At 36.6% G+C, this 20,027-nt stretch overlaps 1 protein-coding gene across 2 annotated transcripts in view; it reads left to right on the top strand.

The window, feature by feature from the left end:
* The window catches only part of SEC24A (SEC24 homolog A, COPII coat complex component), a 67,018-nt gene that overhangs the window by 10,236 nt on the left and 36,755 nt on the right, over positions 1–20,027 (top strand). Inside the window, exons 2-7 of one of the 2 annotated variants that reach the window (XM_008510166.2) lie at positions 9,259–9,750; positions 14,071–14,241; positions 17,100–17,177; positions 17,745–17,905; positions 18,194–18,366; positions 19,172–19,274. In XM_008510166.2, the coding sequence (XP_008508388.1) occupies positions 9,259–9,750; positions 14,071–14,241; positions 17,100–17,177; positions 17,745–17,905; positions 18,194–18,366; positions 19,172–19,274 (1,178 nt within the window). The remainder of the gene's footprint in view (positions 1–9,258; positions 9,751–14,070; positions 14,242–17,099; positions 17,178–17,744; positions 17,906–18,193; positions 18,367–19,171; positions 19,275–20,027) is intronic. The other variant, XM_070570966.1, reaches the window with a different exon arrangement.

Below are 20,027 nucleotides of genomic sequence, written 5' to 3'. Positions count from 1 at the left end.
CTGGAACAGTTCCTCAGTCTTTCCTTGACTTTCATGACCCAGATGCTTTTGAAAACTACAAGCCAGTTATTTTGTAGAATGTCTCTCAATTTGAGTTTGTCTTCTATTTTGTCATGGTTAGATTCAGATTCTACACTATAGCAGGACTGTTGCAGAAGAGATGCTGTGTTTTTCTCATTGCATCCTATCAGGTGGCAGATGATTTCATTTTTTTCTATTATTAGTGATGGTCACTTTGATCAGTTGATTAAGGTGGTGTCTGCCAAGCTTCTCTACAGTAAAGTTGCTCCTTTTCCCTTCATAATTAATAAGTATTTTGTGGGGCTATACTTTGAGACTCTGTAAATATCTCATTCTTTGTTAGACTTTTATTCATTATTTATATTGATATGGACTATTTATTCAGTGGGTTATAATCCATTATTATCATTGTTTTGATGGTTGTATTTTCTCAGATTTTCCCTGTAGTTCCCCTTCAAGCTGTTTTCTGCATCCTCTTGTCATGCCTCATTCTTGGGCACTTTCTTGCTTTCTGGCACATTAAGGTGTTGTGGGCTCATCTTGTGCTTTCCAGCTCAAGAATCAACGGTGATTCCTTTTAGTGGAGAATAATATTTAAAAACCAAGATCTCAGTACTAAATGTGATCCATGCTATTAGAATGTCCTTGCTACCAGTCTCAGCAGACAGAGCCAGGGAATCTATAAACACACACACACACACACACACACATAAATCCATGAGTTTCAATTGTAACCTCAATGCAGGCCCACCACTGAGTTCATTCTAGTTTTCCCCTTTCCATAGTTGTGACTCCCTTCCCTGAGAGTGAGACCTTGCTTGCATTATCCAATATATATTTATTTGATCAATTCCCTCGTATATAACCATTCTCCCATTGGTGGTGCTGCCCCCTCCTCACTCTACTCAGCTTCCCCCAGGTGTAGATGCTTATCCCTCCTAATGTCTTTAGGACTGAATTTTTCGGGAAAGGGACTGTCTTGCTTTTTAGTTTATTTAAAAGTTTTGCTTATTTAAACATCCAATGTTATGGTGCCATATTGTGGAATAATTTCTTTACCTTTATTTTAAGGGATCCCATCAGGTAATCACGATAGCAGTTGACATAGCCTTTATTAAAATTGATTCTCACTTTTCCCCAAATAGTATTTTATTCAAAATAAGAGACTGTGCTATAATATTTATTCTTTGATTCATTCAACAAACATTTATTGAGTACCAGCTATGTGATAGAGATGTTTAAGTGCTGAGAATACAGTGATGAACCCAAAAAGTTTCTACCTTCGTGGAGCTTGTTATAGTGAGGTGGGCAGACTATAAATAATAACGTAGCATCATAACGTAGAAAGAAAAATAAGGCAAGGTCAGAGGGAAAGAGAACAAAAGAGGTACTGTTTTAGATACAGTGTTCAGGCAGTGCCTCTTTGAGGAGGTTATATCTGATACCTGAATGAAGAGATGGAGTGAGATTACCTTGAGGAAGAGTGTTCTTGGCAGAGTAAAAAGTGAAGAACCTTCTGGTGGGAGCATATTTAATCTTGTTGAAGAAACGTTAAGAACATGTGTGGCTGGAGCTGAGTAGAGGAGAGGAATAAAGAATTCTTTGAATAGCTTGCTAATAAAGGTCTTTGGCTAGTACATGGAGTGGTTGATGCCAGCTGATATAGTGACCTTACCGTAGGCATTTACTAAACTCAAAGAAGAGGGATTCTTTGTATAATGGGCTGTGTAAAGGGGCTTTCAGTCTTTACTGGAAATTATTTATTAAGCTATTTTATAGTGTATGGTAAACTGTTATAAGGTAGAATTGTAAAAGCATATGTTTGTTTGGAACCGCAAATCTCCTCCAAGTTCTACAGCATGCACAGCCACCTCTCTATAGTTACAGATGTTAGATAAAAAGACTCCTTGGCCTGTGAAAGTAACCAGATATTATTAACTAATAGTAAAATTGAATTAGACCTGGAAGGGCCTAATGAGAGAAGAACCATGCTTGATTAATATAACAAGGATAGATTTAATGAATCTATGGTTTAAGATATTGGCTGCTTTCTTATCTGAGTTGATGTACTCTGTTAGTCTTACAGAAAAATTGAGCTTTATACTAGAATTTTCCTAGAGAACAGGCAAAAACCAAACAGAATCAGAGGAATACAGGATACTTATTTCCAGATTAAAAAGAACATATTATTATCCTGGAACTGCTTTGTTAAAAAAAGAGTGTGTCCAATATTTTTTAAAAAGAGAGTAGTAAATGAGGCCAGAAAGGAAGCCAGGACATAGAGGGTCTTGTAAGCTAAGATGAGGACTTTGGAAGTTTTGTGCACGGAAGTGTATATGATCATGTTTTAAAAGGTAATAGCTTGTGCAGGGACTAAATCATAGAAAGATAAAGCAGGATGCAAAGGTGTCAGTTGATCCGGTGGCTTTCAGACTCAACTGTAATCTAGAATAAGAAATACATTTTTTTTGGGGGGGTGGGGTGGGGAATATTGGCCCTGAGCTAACATCTGTTTCCAATCTTTCTCTTTTTTTTTCCTCCCCAAAGCCCCAGTATATAGTTGTTTATCCTACTTGTAAGTCACTCTAGTTCTTCTATGTGGGATGCCACCACAGCATGGCCTGATGAATGATGTGTAGGTCCACACCCAGGATCTGAACTGGTGAACCCTGGGCCATGAAAGCAGAGCATGCAAACTTTACTCAGCCACAGGGCCAGCCCCAAGAAATGCATTTTAAATAGCGACCCAGGGGCCAGCCCAGTGGTGCAGTGGTTAAGTTTGCATGTTCCGCTTCTCGGTGGCCTGGGGCTTGCTGGTTCGGATCCCAGGTGCGGACATGGCACCGCTTAGCACGTCATGCTGTGGTAGGCATCCCACATATAAAGTAGAGGAAGATGGGCACAACTGTTAGCTCAGGGCCAGGCTTCCTCAGCAAAAAGAGGAGGACTGGCAGTAGTTAGCTCAGGGCTAATCTTCCTCAAAAAAATAAAATAAAATAAAAAAATAGTGACCCAGTATATAAATTCACATACGTATATATTTATAAATGAAACCACACAATATTTGTCCTTATTGCATGTAATATGCTGTGATATTTTCCATTCTTAACTACTATCTTCTGTTTCATTACAAAAAAGATACTTTGTAACTCATTGATTTTATGGCCCATTAATGGATTGCTACCCACTGTTTGAAAGATCATATTAATCCACTATGACAAAGCATTCTTATACAGTGAAAACCTTTGAGGAGAATCATATATAAGATGACTTTTTCTTTTATGAGAAATGATTTTTTAGGAAAACTTCACCTTATAATTGGGCATTTATGGCACTTTGAATAATTGATAGCCTTTTCTTTTAACTAGTTAGAAATGAAATTAAATATTCTATTCATAGGATTTATGAACTACAAAATACCTAGCAATGAATTAGCTAGATTTAAGTTAAATAAGGTATAAGATGACTTTATGAAAAAAACATGAAATATGAGAAGAGTGATGTCAGCATCATGGCAAAGTGAACTCTTCCCTTAGACTCTCCCCCTTAAGATGCAATGAAAAGGACACTCATAAACCAATAGGCAACATTCACACAACACAATAGATGTCTGAGAGACCCACGTATCCATACATCTGAAGGTGGAGGTGCTGGACCCTCTGGGAGTCAGTGTCTTAAGGCACAGGACCGTGCGTGGCTCTGAGAGGAGGCAGGGGCAGGCAGCCTTCTGCAGGAATTCCTTTCTAAGGAATTCTAAGTTACTTCCCAGCCCATGGGAAAGCTCCATACTGAGGAGGCTAAGCAATTGCAGGGACATTTTCACAAGCCAAGCAGCCCAGGAGGTCAGACAGCAAGGACAGAGTGGGAGTGGCCCTGGGATCATGCATGCCAAAGAAAGCACCCTTCCCCCTGCCTGGCGCACCAACTCATCCAGAGAAAGTGACCCCCACCAGAGTGCCAGCACATATGTGAGTAAAGTAGCAGTGGCCAGCAGGCAAACACAGCTAGGCTCTGTCAGCATGGCTTCCAAAGGACAGGCACAGCTGCCAGGGATTGCAGTGGGTTCAGAATACACAGCTCCTGCCCTCTGTGCCAGTTGTGGCAGGTGGAATCTGTGACCAGATACTACCAGTATGCGAAGGTACGAATCCACCCCATCAAATAGGATGAAGCGGTATATTAATACTGCAGACCAGAAGGAACATGGCAAGTACCTAGAAATCAATCCTGAAGGCACAGAAATTTACAATTTAAATGACAGAGAATTCAAAATGGCTATCATAAAAAAACTCAACAAGTTACAGAAAACTCAGAAAGACAGTTCAATGAAATCGGGAATAAAATTAATGAACAGAGGGAATTCTTCACAAAACACATTGAAACTATAAAGAAAAACCAATCAGGAATGTTGAAGATGAAAAACACGATGAGTGAGATAAAGAAAAACCTGGAATCCTTACATAACAGAGCTCATATTATGGAGGACAGGATTAACAATTTAGAGGACAGAAATATAGAAATGCTTGAGATGGAGGAGGAGAGAGAACTAAGACTAAAAAGAAAAAATTCTCCAAGAAATATCTGATTCAATTAGAAAATGCAATATAAGGATTGTAGGTATTCAAGAGGGAGAAGAAAGGGAGAAAGGAGCAGAGAGCTTGTTCAAGGAAATAATATCTGAGAACTTCCCAAACCTGGAGAAGGAGCTGGAATTACAAGTAAAAGAAACAAATATAACTCCTAATTACATCAATGTAAAAAGACCGCCAAGGCATATATTAGTAAAACTGGCAAAGTCAATGAGAAAGAAAAAAATATTAAAGAGTAGCAAGGCAGAAGAAAATAACCTACAAAGGAACCCCTATCAGGCTTCTTGCAGATTTCTCAGCAGAAACCTTCCAGGCTAGGAGAGAGTGGAATGATTTATTCAAAATTCTGAAAGACAAAAACTTTCAGCCAGGAATACTCTATCCAGGGAAAATATCCTTCAGATATGATGGAGAAATAAAAACTTTCCCTGATAAACAAAAGCTGAGGGAGTTCATCTCCACCAGGTCCCTCCTGCCCAAATAAATGATCAAGAAGGCCCTCACACCTGTTAAAAAAAGGATTTACAAAGCCTTGAGCAAGGAGATAAATAGGCACAGAAAAATAGAAAATTGCACCTCTGTATCAGAAGAGGTTAGCAAACAATTATGTTAAAGATAAAGGGAAGGAAAACATAAAAGATAACTATCATCACTTTAACTACAAACTCACAACGCAAAACAGAATAAGTTGTGACAACAGTAACAGATGGGGAAGGGGAAAGGGATGGAACCTGCTTAGACTAAGAAATAAGAGGCTATCAGAAAATGGACTATCTCATCTATGAGATCTTTAATGCTCATGTCACAGTAACCACTAAACAGAAAATCAGAACAGAGACAGAAATGATAAATAAAGAGAAAACCATCATAGAGAACCACAAACCTGAATTCGCAGTCTGAAATACATGGACAAGAAACAAGGGAAATACAGAACAACAGGAAAACAAGTGATAAAATGGCAGCATTAAGCCTTCATATATCAGTAATCACTCTTAATCTAAATGGATTGAATTCTCCAATCAAGAGACACAGAGTGGCTGGGTAGATTAAAAAATAAGACTCAACAGTATGCTGGTTCCAGGAAGCACATCTCAGCTTTAAAGACAAACACAGGCTCAGAGCGAATGGATGGAAGATGATACTCCAAGCTAATGGCAAACAAAAGAAAACAGATGTTGCCATACTTATATCAGACAAGTAGACTTTAAGATAAAACAGGTAATGAGAGACAAAGAGGGGCAGTATATAATGATAAAAGGAACATTCCACCAAGAGGACATAGCACTTATAAATATATATACACCTAACACAGAAGCACCAAAGTACATAAAGTAATATTAACAGACCTAAGAGGAGATATTAACAGCAACCCAATAATAGTAGGGGACCCTAACACCCCTCTTACATCAGTGGATAGATCATCCAGGCAGAAAGTCAACAAGGAAATAGTGGAATTTAAATGAAAAACTAGACCAGATGGACTTAATAGCTATATATAGAACATTCCATCCAAAAACAGCAGGATACACATTCTTCTCAAGTGCACGTGGAATATTCTCAAAGATAGACCATATGTTGGGAAACAAGGCAAAGTTCAATAAATTTAAGGAGATTGAAATCATATCAAGCATCTTTTCCGACCACAATACTATGAAACCAGAAACCAACTACAAGAAAAAAGCTGGGAAAGTGACAAACGTGGAGACTAAACAACATGCTACTGAACAACGAATGGATCATTGAAGAAATTAAAGGAAAAATAAAAAAATCTGGAGACAAATGAAAATGAAAATACACCATACTAACTCATAGGATGCAGCAAAAGCAGTCCTATGAGGGAAATTCATAGCAATACAGGCCCACCTTAACAAAGATGAAAAATCTCAGCTAAGCAATCTTAAACTACACCCACTAGAACTAGAAAAAGAAAAACAAACCAAGCCCAAAGTTAGCAGAAGGAGGGAAAAAATAAAAATTAGAGCAGAAATAAATGAAATCGAAGCAAAAAAAAAAAACAGTAGAAAGGGTCAATGAAACTAAGAGCTGCTTCTTTGAGAACATCAACAAAATGGACAAACCCTTAGCTAGACTCACTAAGAAAAAAAGAGAGAAGGCTCAAATAAATAAAATTAGAAATGAAAGAGGAAAAATTAGACTGGATACCACAGAAAGAAAAGGATCATCAGAGAATACTATGAAAAACTATATGCCAGCAAATTGGACAACCTGGAAGAAATGGATAAATTCTTAGACTCATACAACTTCTGAAAGCTAAAACAAGAAGAAATAGAGAATCTGAATAGACCAATCACAAGTAAGGAGATTGAAACAGTAATTAAAAACCTCCCCCAAAATAAAAGTTCAGGGCCAGATGGCTTCTCTTGAGAATTCTACCAAACATTCAAAGATTTAATATCTGCCCTTCTCAAACTGTTCAAAAAATTCAAGAAGATGGAACACTTCCTAATACATTTCCAACATCATCCTGATCCCAAAGCTGGAAAAGGACAACACAAAGAAGGAAAATCACAGGACAGTGTCACTGATGAATGTAGAGGCAAAGATCCTCAACAAAATATTGGCAAAGTGAATACAGCAATACATTAAAAGGATCGTACACCCTGATCAGGCAGGATTTATACCAGGGATGCAAGGATGGTTCAACATCCACAAATCAATCAGTGTGATACACAACATTAACAAAACGAGTAATAAAAACCACATGATTGGGGCTGGCCCCATGGCCAAGTGGTTAAGTTTGTGTGCTCCGCTTTGGTGGCCCAGGGTTTCAGTGGTTTGGATCCTGGGTGCGGACATGGCACCGCTCATCAGGCCGTGCTCGTGTGCCATAGCCAGAGGCACTCACAGCTGAATATACAACTATGTACTGGGGGCTTTGGGGAGAAGAATCAAAAAAAACCAAAACAACCCCACATGATCATATGAATAGATGTAAAGTATTTATCAAGATCCAACATCCCTTTATGATAAAAACTCTGAATAAAGTGGGTATAGAAGGAAAGTACCTCAACATAACAAAGGCCATGTATGACATACCCATAGCCAACATCACAAGCAGTGGGGAAAAACTGAGAGCCATCCCTCTGGGAACAGAAAGAATATAAGGGTGCCCACTCTCACCACTCTTATTTTTTTTGAGGAAGACTGGCCCTGAGCTAACATCCGTGCCCATCTTCCTCTACTTTATGTGTGGGACGCCTACCACAGCATGGCTTGCCACGCGGTGCCATGTCCACACCCGGGATCTGAACCAGCAAACCCCAGGCCGCCAAAGCGGAATGTGCACACTTAACCGCTGCACCACCACGCTGGCCCCTTAATATTCTTTTTGTAATTTATCTCTGTTGGTAGGTATACATGTAGTTTGTTCATTTTATTGACTTTAGTCCATTGTGTGACTAATCTACAATTTATTTATTGTCTCCTGTTGATGGATATTTCATTTCCTTCCAGTTTTTCATTATTGTAAACAATGCTGCCGCTGATACGTTTGGATCTATTTATTTTGTCCTGGAAGAATGGCTGTTTTGTTTTCCAGAGCAATGTGTATAAACTAACTCCCCTGTTTCAACTACATACTATGTATGTATATATGCTTTTGTAACCCCTCTAGCTTATCTCACTCTCTCTATATACATATGCTTATGTATGTTCCTATAAGCATTGTGTAATTCATGAAAGGATTCAAATTAGGCTGATGACATTTATGCATTGGTTGTGTGGATTGAGGAGGTGTGACTGGAAGATAAATATTTTCTTTTTATGTCTTTTAAATGTAAAAAGCCCACAGAAATTAAAGTTTGTATGAGTGTCATCTTTTTAAAAATGTTCATCTTATTTCCTTTTATTGTGTAATTTTATGTACAGAAATGACAGTATATTCCTGAGAAGTGGTGATTCTAGGAATTATTATTATTTTTTTAATATTTTATTTTTCCTTTTTCTCCCCAAAGCCCCCTGGTACATAGTTGCATATTTTTAGTTGTGGGTCCTTCTAGTAGCAGCATGTGGGATGCTGCCTCAGCATGGCTTGATGAGTGGTGCCATGTCTGCACCCAGGATCCGAACTGGCGAAACCCTGGGCTGCTGAAGTGGAGTGTGTGAACTTAACCACTTGGCCATGGGGCTGGCCCCGGGACTAATTTTTTTATAACAGCTTTAAAGTGTACAATTCAATCGATTTTGGTGTATTCACAGAATTTTGCAACATCACTACAATCAGTTTAGGAACGGCCAGACTGTTTTCTAATGTAGTTCCACCATTTTACATTTCCACTAGCTATGTATGAGGGTTTCAGTTTCTCCACTTGTCAACACTTGTCAACACTTGTTATTTTCCATCATTTTTATTTTAGCCATCCTAGTTGGTGTGAATGGTAGCTCATTGTGGTTTTGATTTGCATTTCTCTAATGACTAATAATGTTAGGCATTTTTGCATATGCTTACTGGCCATTTGTATATCTCTTTGGAAATATATTTGAATGTCTGTTTAAATCCTTTCCTCATTTTTTAATTGGGTTATTTGTCTTTTTTATTGTTGAGTTGTTAAGAGTATTATATGTCTTACTGTATTTTTTGAAGTATTACCTTATTTGCAAGACTAATTTTTTCTCCTCTTTTTGGAAGGTCCTGTCCAAAATGCACTGATGTCTTCGCAAGTGTCAGTGAGCCAAGGATATAATTCTCAACTTTCAGGATCCTACCCTCATCCAATACCAGCAAAGACTTTGAATCCAGTTTCTGAACAGCCTAACTATGGTGATTCTCAGACTGTTTCTCCATTAAGTAATTATCAGGGACCTGGGCGGACTATTAATAGACCTCCTGTGGCTTCTAATCCAGTGACAGGTTCACTTCATAGCGGTCCTGTTCCCCGAATGCCACTACCTACTTCTCAGAACCCAGCTGCTACACCCATGCCTTCTGGTAGCTTTCTTCGTGGAGCCAACATACCACCACCTTTGAATTGGCAATATAACTATCCATCCACAGGCTCACAAACAAACCGTTGTCCTCGTGCGTCATCCCAACCAACTCTGTCTGGGAATACAAATTCGACAAGTCATCAATATGTTTCTTCTGGAGATCCTTCACTTCAAAACAACTTCATAAAATCAGGTAGAGTTCTTATAGGAGTGCTTAAAATGTAGAAATGGGGGACAAAGAGAACAGATTAGTGGTTACCAGAGGGGAAGGGGTTTGGGGGGTGCGCAGAAGGGGTAAAGGGTCACATGTATATGGTGACTGACAAATAATAATGTACAACTGAAATTTCACAATGTGATAAACTGTTATGACCTCAATTAAAAAAAAGTAGAAATGGGGAACTTTTGATTGTTTAGATGTTTGAGTTAATATTTCAAGTCTTAAAACCATATGGAAGACTATTGATTTTTAAAATCATTGTTTATTTTTAAATAAATTACTTCTCTAATCTTTGAATTAACCTAAAATCATGGGTTGTTCCTGCTTTGCTTCTTTCCTTTCAAGGTATCCTCTTTGTTTCTTTGGTCACCCATAATATTTCAGGGATTCAGGTATGCTTGCAGAACCACTTCCTTAAGGACTGGCCATTATTTTATTAACTGGGTTCCATTTTGTATTCTGGGGAAGCTCAATCCCTGTGTTCTTTCTTTGGTCTTTTTTTTTTTTTTTTCTTCTTTTTAGGAAGATTAGTTCTGAGCTAACTGCTGCCAGTCCTCCTCTTTTTGCTGAGGAAGACTGGCCCTGAGCTAACATCCATGCCCATCTTCCTCTACTTTATATGTGGGACACCTACCACAGCATGGCTTTTGCCAAGTGGTGCCATGTCTGCACCCGGGATGTGAACCAGTGAACCCTGGGCCTCCGAAGCAGAATGTGCGAATTTAACCGCTGTGCCACTGGGCTGGCCCCTTTCTTTGGTCTTGATCTGAGGCTTGGGCTGTCTTTTTGTTGTGGCTTAGACAGTTTTAGGCCCTAGATTGTAGGATCCTGGAGGGGCAGGTCAAAACAGACAATACTGTTGGAGTGAGGAGTGTTATTGAGTATAACTGTGGTCAGAAAGCAGTGGACAGAGATTTATATCTTTCTTTTCATCTCAGGGTTTTATAGTTTTAGCTCCTGCATTTAGGTCTTTTATCAATTTTGAGTTAATTTTTGTATATGGTGTTAAGTAAGATTTCAACTTCGTTTTTGTCTATGTGGATATGCAGTTGTCCCAGGACTATTTGGTGGAAAGACTGTTGTTTCTCCCATTGAATAATCTTGACTCTGTTGTTGAAAATCAATTGATCATAAATGTAAGCGTTTATTTCTGGACTCTGAATTCTATTCCATTGATCTGTATGTCTATCTTTTTACCAGTACCAAATATCTTGGTTACTGTAGCTTTGTAGTAAGCTTTGAATTTGGCAAGTGTGACTCCTCCAACTTCGTTTTTCTTTTTCAAGATTGTTTTTGCTGTTCTGAGTCCCTTGCATTTCTATAAGAATTTTAGGATCAGCTTGTCAGTTTTTGCAAAATTGGGATTTTGATAGGGTTTTTGTTGCATCTGTACATCAGTTTGGAAAGAAAGGTATATATGCTTTGACTTTCATTATTTTATTTTTTAACCTCAGTGTTTGGTCATACCTGGTTCAAAAGTAGGTTAACTTAACCATTTCACTATTCCTTTTTTACTTATTAAGGTTAGTGTCTTACACACTTATCAATATTAATAGTGTTACGTTGAAAAGTATTTAAAATTCTGTATTGGGATGTGCAGGTTGATTCTGCTCAGCAGATATCCTCAAGGAAATGAACTAGTGAAAGCTTCCAAGTGAAATAGTAATATCAGTAGTTAGGTTTTTATATTCATATGTATTTCTGTGTCTATATACTACATATACTTCGTCAGGCTTGTAGTTTGTTAACTACTGAAACTGTATTTTTCTTAGCCCCTTGACTAACCATTGGCTTTGGTGAGTGCACTTTGCATCTTGGCCTTATAAAGATTGTGGCTCCTTCTAGAAACTTAGTTTCTTTCTTTGTTTTTTTTGAGGAAGATTAGCCCTGTGCTAACATCTGTGCCCATATTCCTCTATTTTATATGTGGGATGCCCCCACAGCGTGGCCTAATAAGTGGTGCATAGGTTTGCACCTGGGATCCAAACCAGCGAGCCCCAGGCCACCAAAGTGGACGCACAGCCCATCTGCTGTAGTGCCGGGCCAGCCCCTAGAAACTTAGTTTCTTTGTCGAAATCCTCTGAACCACAGTTGTTACAACCAAAATCCTGCTTACTTTTGTTTTTATTCATTTGACAACCATGAGTGAGTATCAGTCACTTGAAATTAATAAATATTCACTTCATTATTAATAATTATAGGTAACATTTATTGAATATTTATTCCAGCACTTTACTAAACTTTTATATGTGTTATTTTATTTAATCTTTACAACAGTCTCTTTTACAGATAAGAAATGTTAGGCTTGGATAATTTGCCCAAAGTTGCAAGAAAATAGTTTGGGAAACTTTGTACTATTTAAAAACTATTTAAGAGTAGGTATAGCTTTTCATTAAAAAGCACATAATCAATAATCTGAAGTATTTTGGCTATAACAGAAGCTCTAGGTCGAGCACCTTGACTGTAGTACAGTTGTGAAAGAGACTTAAGTAAGTGCCAAAACCTATGAAGATTCCCATATAAAAGAAGGGGAAAGAAAGATTATATAAACTAATAAAATGAACTTAGATATATGACTATCCTACTTTTTTCTTATGAGACCTCTAAAAAAAGTCCTCATTTTTTACCTGTTTTTTTCCAACCTATTTTTGATAGTAGGTGCCCGATTGTCTGATCAAAACTGTATCTAACTTACACTGTTTCTAGTCAGAATATTAAAATTCTCTGACTTTTTTTCTAGTAGGGCACCTTTTAGCATCCTTACGTTAGCTTTAGGAATCTCAGAAGGCAGATTCTGAAACTCTAGCTATTAGTGTTATAAATAAGAATTATTCACCTTGAAAAAATAATGTCTATTTTATGAAATGTAGCATATTTTGGATTCAAAAATATTTTTCTTACAGCTGTGAAAAATCTCTATAAGTTCCCTTGCATTCAGTTAAACATTAGGTTGCTGCATCTCTGTGGCCAGATGTGTCATGTGTTCTTGTTCATGCTGAGTTGGTAATGTACCTTGCCCTTTTTGTTCCTTTGACTTGTCTCTATTGCCATAGATATGTGTGATGCTTCTTTGATAAGGGAGTTACGTGGCAGTAATCTTTGTCTTCACTTTTGTCAACAGTGCACTGATTATTAGTCTTGTAGAGAGCTGTAAGGTTTGGTAATATCATTTTTCAATTTGACCCTGGAGAATTGAACAATATTGAAGAAACATATTGAAAATTTTCTTATCTAGGTACCTTTATTCCTTTAGTTTTACAAAATACAGAGTTAACTGTAGACTATAGTGTAAGTAAAATTTATTACCTCTTTCACTTACAAATTCAGAGGATAAAAAACATCTTGGAATGAAAAATTAAATCACATACTTAACTGTAGTATTTTATCTACATTGTGGACTTTGTTCTTCCTCTGTGGCATATGAGAAGGTGGAAGCAATATTGTTGACTTGAATGAACACGTGGTTGTGGATTTTGAAACTGTTGACATCACATAGAAGAATTTCCCCAAGAATGACTTATAATTTTTTTACACCAGTCAGAACTTGTCCTAATAGAAAATTGGTGAAATTGAGATACTGGTAGATACAAGGACAAATACCATGTCATTCTTAGTTTAGTTTGATGGGTACTTTTAAACCTCTTGGATGACAGTATTTTATAAGGTATATACAGAAACTTTGGATTGTTTCCTGATTTTTAAGCCAAGGGAGTGTTCTTAATATAGTGTTTAAACCATTATTGAACGTAGGCTACTTTTGATTATTATTAGGTAAACATTGAACAGTGTAAAAATTTATAATCTCATTTTTAACGGGTTATACCCCCCGATAAAAATGAAGTGAAATGAAATAAAACTTGGAGAATTTAGAATAACCACAATATGGTTTTATAAAGCTAACTCTAAACCTAATTGATGTTAATTGAATGGACTATGTTAATAGGCCATTAGTAACATTTTATTCATGTTAATTTCTACAGGAATATTTGACATGGCCTGTTGAAACTCTGTAACCAGTTAATAAAAAATTAATAAACAAGGCATTGTATCTATCCTATAAGTGATTTGATGCTGAGTTTATATTTATATTTTTTTAATAATTGACAGATAAGCATGATAGGAGAGACTTGGAAATGTATAAAGTATGCATATAAATTAAAAAGTCATAAATCTGGGAACTTAACGTATTTCTGGTAATTTGTTGGGTGATTATAATTAAAATGTAAATTTGGTAAAAGGCTGTTTTGGCGTTTAAGTTCTTAAGTGACATGTGAAAAACCAATGTTTCCGTAGGTCCTATGCCCCCCTTAGTGAATCCACCTCTGCCTACCACATTTCAACCAGGAGCTCCTCTTGGGCCCCCTCCAACTGGAGGACCACCTACAGTGAGGGCCCTCACTCCTCAGAAATCATCACATAGAGCCATGCCCCAGCCCTCATTTAATTCACCTATCAACCAAGAAGGTAAGCACGGCAAAAACCAAGTCAAGATCTAAAGTTTTGACGTAGGGCGGAAGGATGAATATTATCTGGATTAGGTGCATCCAAATCATATTTTTCCAGAAAACGTTTTGGTTAGGGATGGCCTTCAGGAATTTAGACTTTAAAAAAGTTCCTCAGGGGCCGGCCCCGTGGCCCAGTGGTTGGGTTTGCGTTCTCTGCTGCGGCGGCCCAGGGTTTCACCAGTTCAGATCCTGGGCGGGGAAATGGCACTGCTCATCAAGCCATGCTGAGGTGGCATCTCACATGCCACAGCTAGAAGGACCCACAACTAAAAATACACAACTATGTACCGGGGAGCTTTGAGGAGAAAAAGGAAAAATAAAACTTAAAAAAAAAAAAGTTCCTCAGAATTCTACTGCCCTGTGCTGGGCTATGGGCTATCATTTGGGAACCACTGCTGTTAACTTTTTTTTTATTGCTGTGCAGGTTTTAAAAATCATGCCTCTAAAGTTAGGTGCCTTTTGGGAGAGGGAGGTGAGAGGGGAATTCCTGCTTTTCTGGACATGGTGTTAGAACTACATTGGCTCTTTTCCATGGAAGCAGAATTTTGATTGCCACTATTATTGTAAATATTAAACAAATGTTTATGAGCCTAATGAAAAGTTAAATATACAAGCAATTTGAAGTTTTATATAAATAATAAAATGTTTTAAAGCATTGTCTTCAGATGTAACTTTAAAATACAGGCTTATTTGGAGCCGGCCAAGTGGTTAAGTTCACGTGCTCCGCTTTGGTGGCCCAGGGTTTCTGCTGTTTGGATCCTGGCCGAGGACCTAGCATTGCTCATCAAGCCATGCTGAGGTGGTGTCCCACATGCCACAACTAGAAGGACCTACAACTAAAATATACAACTGTGTACTAGGGGGCTGTGGGGAGAAGAAGGAAAAATAAAATTAAAAAAATAATAAAATATAAGCTTGTTAATTTAAACAAAATATTTTGTAAAGGAAGAAATTTGATTTTAGCAGTAATATAACCATTGCAGCAAGATGTGGAAATAGGAAACAGAAGAGGAGGGGAAAACCACTGCTTGTATCCTACTACTGAAGATAATTAATATTATCATTTTTATATTTTCTTCCAGCATTTCCTTCTTTTAGTATTCTAAGTAGGGAAAAAACGACCTGTTAATAGTTTGAAAAGAGTGGTGGTTAACAGTGAGTAACAAAATGGTAAAGCAATATCGCAGTGGTTGCCACATTATAACTTTGAAAATCAAGCCTTGATAAATATTTAAATTTTTTTTTTTAAGATTGCTACCTGAGCTAACAGCTGTTGCCAATCCTTTTTTTTTTTTTCCTTCTTCTCCCCAAAGCCCCCCACTAGATAGTTGTATATTCTAGTTGTGAGTGGCTCTTGTTGTGCTATGTAGGATGCCACCTCAGCATGGCCTGATGAGCAGTGCAGTGTCTCCGCCCAGGGTGCGAACCAGTGAAACCCCAGGCGGCTGAAGCAGAGCGCAGGAACTCAACCACTTGGCTACAGGGCCAGCCCCTAAATATTTAAATTTTTAACCAAACTAAAAATATGCCCAATGTTTGTTTGTTTCTACAAACAGTTTTACTAAAGTTTTCTGTATCAACTCATGGCTAAAGTCATGGTGGTCTTGAGAATTGGAAGGAAGTTACTGACTTGATTGAAACCATTAGCCTTATCTGTTTGGTGTTAAAATGAATGTTAAAGTTAGCACCTTTGTACTTAGGTGGTAGAGGTTGATACTATTCGCTGATTTTAGTTTCTTCTGTCATCATAAATCTGCTATCATAAATAGCAGAGGTACCTAGAAATAAATTTGTGTTTCTTGTAAGCATATGTCCCTGGTATTTATCTTTAACTCTTTAAATAGGGAGAAGAACAAGTTAAGATTTTTATTTTATTTTAGTGGTAGTTCTCTAGACTAAGGCAATCTTTCTAACTTATATTGCCTTCAGATTAATTCTAGATTCCACTTTGTCCCATATTTTGGAAAAAAGGATTTTATTTTTTATTTTTATACTTTTTTTTTTTTGAGGAAGATTAGCCCTGAGCTAACATCTGTTGCTAATCCTGCTTTTTTTTTTTTGGCCCTATGCTAACATCTGTGCCCATCTTTATTTTATATGTGGGATGCCTGCCACAGCATGGCTTTATAAGCGGTGCATAGGTCTGTGCCCGGGAGACAAACTGGCGAACCCCAGGCTGCTAAAGCAGAGTGCGAGAACTTAAAGTGCTGCACCACTGGGCTGGCACTAAAAGATTTTTTATTCTCATAATTTTATTTTATCTTTAAATAGTTTTTATTTTGGTGATTTTTTTCAGTGTGAAATCTTTCAGATAGTATATAATTTTATTTAATTAATTTATCTTTTAGGAAGATCAGCCCTGCGCTAACATCTGTTGCCAATCTTCCTTTTTTTTTTCTCCCCAAAGCCCCCTCCGTACATAGTTGTATGTTTTTCTAGTTCTTCTATGTGGGATGCCGCCTCAGCATGGCTTGATGAGTGCTTCTAGGTCTGTGGCCAGGATCCGAACCAGCAAACCCCAGGCTGCCAAACCAGAGTGTGCAAAACTTAACCACTTAGCCACAGGGCTGGCTCTAGTATGTAATTTTATAAACACTAAAAGGGACCATCCTTTTTAGAAGTTTATAAAATTATTTGAAACTTTTTTATATGTAAAAACTTGCACCGTTTGAAATTTTTATTTCAACGTTTGACATTTTTCCTAGACTGTGGTTTGTCATTTGGAAAGTTATCTTAAATTTTAGACATTAGCTCAAACCTTGCAGAAATTGTAATAATTGTTCTAATTTAAATATTGTTAATAAACTTCCTTCTTAGGTATTACATCAAATACCAATAATGGATCTATGGTGGTTCACAATAGTTATGATGAAATTGAAGGCGGTGGCTTCTTGGGTGAGATGCTATAAAAGTTTTTTTGTTTTTGTTTTTTAAACATGTGTTCATTGTAAGAAACAAGAAGAAAACTTCATAATGATGTCATGCAACAGTACATGCTGTTAGCATTTTTTATCTTCATGCCTTTAGATTTTTTAATCATTTTTTGCTTCAGAATTAGGATCATGGGCTTTATCATTATTATGACTGTAGAGTATTTTTTATCAGTTCATATCTATTTAAATTTGTTTAACCAGTTGGACATTCAGTATATTTTCATTAAAATTGTTTTGAATTAGAATTTTAGTCTGAATGCAAAGTTTAGCACATGATAAGGAAGTAAATTAACTATACCAAACATTTTTGTGTGTTTTGGTGTTTACAGCTATGATCTACATTAACTAGATTTTAATCGTTGCTGTTACTCTGTTACTAGTGTTTGTCTTATTTTACAAAATTGATTAATGAAAGTGTTAAATTATCCAAAAGATTTTGGAGTTGCAACTCCTATGATTTAATGGATCTATGTTTGATTTAAAGTTTTCTGGAGTATAAAATAGAACTTAAAAGTTACCTTGTTTCTAGCAACACCACAGCTTACTAATAAGAACCCCACAATGAGCCGAAGTGTTGGATATTCGTATCCCTCCTTACCACCTGGTTATCAGAACACGGCGCCACCTAGTACAGCTGGAATGCCGCCCTCCTCCTTGAATTACCCAAGTGGGCCACAGGCCTTTACTCAGGTAAACTTCTTGGTTTTTTTTAACCTATTTTCCACTTTTTGGTTTAAACTGTATACACATGAAAAGGTTTTAGGGAGGTAAATGAACATTTTTAACAAATTAGAATAATAATGGAATATTTCATAAGGCCTTCATTGTATTACCTATCTCTAGAACCAAAAAATTGACCAGGATATCTAAATTACAGTTTTCTTATTTAGAGAGAAATTAAGTAACCAAGTTCTTATATATCTGTTTTCAACTAAGGACCTTATAAAGGCTATTTACTTTGAAATTATGTATCTTTAGGCTCCCTTCGGTGCTAGTCATTTAACTGCAAGCATGAGTGGATTAAGTCTACATCCAGAGGGGCTAAGAGTTGTCAATCTTCTTCAAGAAAGAAACATGCTTCCATCAACACCTTTGCAGCCTCCAGTTCCAAATTTGCATGAAGATATCCAGAAACTCAACTGTAACCCAGAGTAAGGCTTCAAACAGCATTTCGTATTAAATATGACATTTTGCTTCTTCTGAAAGTTTTCTAGATTTTTTTTTTGGAGCTTCATGTGTTATCAACAAGCTGTACAAATATATTAATTTATGAAAATAGTTCTGCATGCAGAAAACAGAACTCTGTTAGTTGCTTACTTAACTGATATTTGAATGTTCTAAGTCAAGAAATAGGGTTGTAACCCCTGAGCTGATTGCTGCTCTTATCAGCTCTAATCGACTGTGATATTCATTATCATTATGGTGGCTACATTATTTCTTCAAAGTCCAAAGTATGGGGATTTGATTCTGTATAATCCTTTATTTGCTCCTGTTTTGAATTGTTTTAAACAAACATAATTATAATACTATTTTCTCCCTTAAAATTGACCATAAATTTAAATATATGTGGTAAAGACTTTCTGGTAAGTTGAATTTTATTATTTTTAAATAGTCTTTTTAGAACCTTCAGCAAAACTGAACTCTTCAGTAATAAACTTAACTTTGCATTAGCAAATTTGGGTCATCACTTTGCAATTCTATTGTAATCTACATTTATATAAAGAAAAATAAGTCATTTGATAGTCTAGACTGAGAATAGACTTTGTTTTAGTTATGTATCTGTCTACCTTCTCTTTTTGAATAGGACTTAAATATTTAAATGGGATAAAATTTGAGAGGGCTTATTGAGATATTTCATTTGTAATCTGATCCAATCTTAAAATGTTTACCCTTAAAATCTTTTTTTTGTCCACAAATAATCATAGCAATAACTGATGCATGATTTTTACTTTGTAGGTTATTTCGATGCACGCTGACTAGCATTCCTCAAACTCAGGCCTTACTGAATAAAGCCAAACTTCCTTTGGGACTGCTGCTTCATCCTTTTAAAGACCTAGTGGTATGTTTTACTAGTGGAAGTAAATGACTTGTGGAAAATTATCTTAGTAGTGAGGAATTTTCTAAAATAGTGCAGGAATCACATAAAGAATTTATTTGAGCTATCTTTAGGAATCTGACCTTTGATAGATTCCTTTATTTGCAATTCAACCAAAAATTTTATTACCAAATCCTTTGAGAACGAGGTAAAATAAGCATATTGTTGAGAAATCCAAGAGGTACTGAATAGAATAGAGGTACTGAAACAAAATGAATAAATGAACCATACTATTTTAAAATGTAGATTATTTACCCATTAAAATACTTTACCCAGTCTCCCAGTTCTGCCATTCTTTGAGTAAAATTTGTTGCTTTAACAAGATTTTCCAAAAAAAATTAAGGTCCAAAGGCTCTTGGACCTTCATATATGGCCACATACTGTTGAGAGGATCAGTGCATAATTGAAGCGACTTTCCCAAAATAAACCTCCTTTTGGTGATAAGATTGTATTGCCTTTACTGATTTTTGATATTAAGACTTTAGAACTTTCAATATGTAGGATCAACTTTAAATAGGAACCTAACTACAAAATTTAATTGAATATTTAAATATAATTTAACCGTACCTTACTTTGATGACAATTCTCTTCTGAGAACCTAGTAAGCTTCTTAGCATAACGTGAAGAAACTTTCTAATAATTTCATTGGTCATTTATTTTAGAATGTTGATCCTTCCTTTACCATCTGTGTCAAAAATGCATTGTAAATTTACTGTG

Source organism: Equus przewalskii, chromosome 13 (assembly GCF_037783145.1).
Source record: "Equus przewalskii isolate Varuska chromosome 13, EquPr2, whole genome shotgun sequence".
NCBI classification, from domain to species: Eukaryota; Metazoa; Chordata; class Mammalia; order Perissodactyla; family Equidae; genus Equus; species Equus przewalskii.
Note: the sequence above shows the minus strand (reverse complement) of the source record. Positions and strands in the feature narration are given on the sequence as shown.